The sequence below is a fragment of the Rosa chinensis genome, chromosome 2 (assembly GCF_002994745.2).
Source record: "Rosa chinensis cultivar Old Blush chromosome 2, RchiOBHm-V2, whole genome shotgun sequence".
Lineage (NCBI taxonomy): Eukaryota > Viridiplantae > Streptophyta > Magnoliopsida > Rosales > Rosaceae > Rosa > Rosa chinensis.
Genome location: NC_037089.1, coordinates 47,325,804 through 47,329,051, shown reverse-complemented (window position 1 = coordinate 47,329,051; position 3,248 = coordinate 47,325,804). Strand labels below are relative to the sequence as shown.

At 38.8% G+C, this 3,248-nt stretch overlaps 1 protein-coding gene across 1 annotated transcript; it reads right to left on the bottom strand.

The window, feature by feature from the left end:
* Positions 1 to 1,854: 1,854 nt before the first annotated feature.
* LOC112190928 (NADH dehydrogenase [ubiquinone] 1 beta subcomplex subunit 8, mitochondrial) lies at positions 1,855 to 2,534 on the bottom strand. Its single transcript, XM_024330443.2, has one exon. It carries the CDS (start codon positions 2,429 to 2,431, stop codon positions 2,054 to 2,056), a length of 378 nt encoding a protein of 125 aa, XP_024186211.1. The 5' UTR covers positions 2,432 to 2,534; the 3' UTR covers positions 1,855 to 2,053.
* Positions 2,535 to 3,248: the final 714 nt, after the last annotated feature.

Genomic DNA, 3,248 nt, shown 5'->3' with positions numbered 1-3,248 from the left:
ACAGTCCCACAAAACTGTATACATTTCTGACAAATAACTATTTTTTCCTTTCAAAACAATCCTGATGAAATCATCCTTTATGCCAGTTTTACATTCTCAGAAACAAAAGCAATAACAAAGGAAGACCCTAGAGACGCAACCACGCAATCACATTATAAACTGTGACAATTCATGGTGAAAAAAGAGAAAAAGAACCTTCTCTTGACCACACAAACATAATAAAAATATAATATGTCATTGAATTAATCAAATGCTCTACTATGAAAAGCATGCCATGCCAGAGCCAAAAAAAACTTAAAAGGTGTTTCAGAACAAAATTTTCAGTGTCAACCAACCAACCATTCTTAACATGAATTTGATCTATACAACCAAAAATGTAGGTTTCAGAAACATCATGACCCACAACTCATTAATTTCAGCCCTCTGACACAATTACATAATTAGCATATCTCACATATGAGATATACACACACAAGGATAAAACATGAACCGAGCATCTTAACTTCAAATCAGAAGAAGGTGATGTAAAGACAACAAAAGAAGCTGACAAGAGGCACAACCAATATTATCCGTATTGGCTAGAGGCATTATTTAGAACCATATTTAACATAGAAATCAACAAAAGCATATGACAAACTAATACTGCACAAATAAAAGTTGATAACATAACAAAAAAATGCTCAGTATCATTTGGTTGGCAGTCTGTTTCGATGACAACCAAGGGGAGGATAACAAATTATAGATGACATAATCGCGAAATCTCCTCCTACTCAACATCAATTTTGTATGAACTTCAAAGAATTTAAGGAAAATGAGGATAACTACTTAGTATAAGAATCACAGGAGACAACTTCCTCGACTGAGGAAGTTTGGAATGAAGAACACTTTTTTTTTTGTCTTTTCCTTGTGTGGTATAATATCTAGACTACACACATAAGGTTAACTTCCTGCCCTTGAAAGAAGCTAAAATCTCCCTTCTAATAATGGGATAAGGGCATGGGGATTAGACAAATACAAGAAGTTGTATAATTCTGGCATATACCCACAACTACAGCATAAAATAAGTTGTGGGAAATACCACGAAGACAATATGAAAACTCAGAATTATATGTTTCATGGACACAATTATCCATATTATTTTAGGGCAATCGCTTCTTTTCCCTTTTTTCGATTGATTCTTTGGAGGCATGGATGGCCTAGACATACAAGACTACAAGAGCCTCTTAAATAATACTCAACAAACATCAAACAATTCACTAGTTTGAAGGTAACACTCTGTTCACATCTGAATCAACTACCCAAAAGAACAAAAGTTGCATCCAGATCAATAACTCAATTTCCTAGGCGAATTATAAGTATTTGCACTAGATCAAAGTAAACTGGAGAATGTATAAAGCATTTAATATTGAGAGTCTCATGAACTGGATACTCATTTTTTGAATAGCCGTTGCTCATAAGACGCAATATTGAATGCTTTATACACTCACCAAAAGGAAAACCATTAGTGCTGCATTTACATACTTGGAAACACAAAAAATGCCACAGAATGACCCTTGCAACACAACTGGAAAATAAAGTCATAAATTGCGGCCCAAAAGATGGAGATAAAAACCTCCCAAAAACAACAGGGTGGAAAGTAAAAATATAGGGAAACTGTTTCACACTCTTCCATTAGTCATCTAACCTTATTTGTTGTTACTCCCTCTATCCCCAATTTGAGCTCAACTACCACAAATGTAGGTTCCCGAGATTTATGAAACAATGAGATACATAACCTACAAAACCTGTAATTTAAAACACTACAACATAACCTAAACAGCTAGTACATATCACATTGAGATACATATGAAACAATGCATAAAAAATTCCGAGAGAAAGTGATTCAAATGAAATCAGACTGGCAATTTGTTCCAAGATGTTGTCATCCAAAACATACAATGCTCACAGTTATGAGGCACAGAACATTATTTAAAGCCATATCAAACATGGGAAATGCACAAAAACACATCTCAAAACAAGTTACCACACAATTAGAACAAGCCCAACAACCCTTCTACGGTTCTCCGCCGAGCTCCACTCGTAGATTGTCGTATGGGTACACTTTCGGCGCAAACGGAATCTTGGACGCCTTGTCGTTCCACACGGCCAACAAGCCCAGCCCAACGAAGCAGCTCAGACCTCCGGTCAGCCAAGCCAAAGCTTCGTACTTTCCCACGGTGTCGGCGATGCGATCGATACAGGGTTCGGGGAACGGCGTGCCGTTGTCCCAGACGAGCTCGTCGTTGACGGGGAGGGGTCTGTCGGGGACGATGTGTTTGCCGACCGGGAGGCCCATGCCGGCGCGGAGGCGGAGAGAGGAGGCGACGGAACGGTGGACGACGCCGTTTCCGCCCATGATTTTGGACGCCGCGCTGCTCAGTCTTCCTGCCATTTGTGATGAGTCTGCTTCTTTTCTCGCTTTGAAATCTGAAGAAATCGCACTGGGGGATTTGGGGCAAGTGAAATAAGATGAGCTCGAGGACGACGTCGTTTTGGGCCGCTTTGTGTGTTTTTCTCTTTGGTTCAAGACTTCAAGATGGGTTACCTATGTATCTTTACATAGCCCAAATAGAATTGATTAGTACATATCGATCTGTACTACCATTTACTCGACAGTCATTTATTCTCGTATCACAGCATAAGTCAGCTTATCTTATGAGCATAGTCGTACCAAATTGGCCCCAAATCACTAAGGGCACGTTTACTTACTTGGAATGAAAGGGAATGATTATGAGGTAAAAATATTCCTGCGTTTACTAACACATAAAGGAATCGGAATGATTCCGGGTAAAAGAATTTCTGCGTTTACTAACACATGAAGGAATCGGAATGGATGTAGGTCCCACCTCCTTATCAGGAATTGATTCCTGAATACTCAGGAATTCGATTACGAAGGGGGGAGATGGGTTTAGGAATCATTCCTCCGGAATCAATACCGATTCCTTTCTTCTCTCATTCCACTTGTCTCCGATTCATGATTATTTTCCATTCCAAGTAAGTAAACACGTCATAATATTTAATGGTCATGGTTCCACAAGACGGAATGCAAAGGTAAGTTGTAATTGAAGACTGTATGCATGTGACAGACTCTTATGAAGTTTAAGAGGGTGAGCATTTTCACCGTTCTGCTAAAAATGAAAGGAATGGGTTGATTAAAATAATTGGTTCTCAATTTTTCCTCTCTCAACTAACTAATTAACTGTCACTAG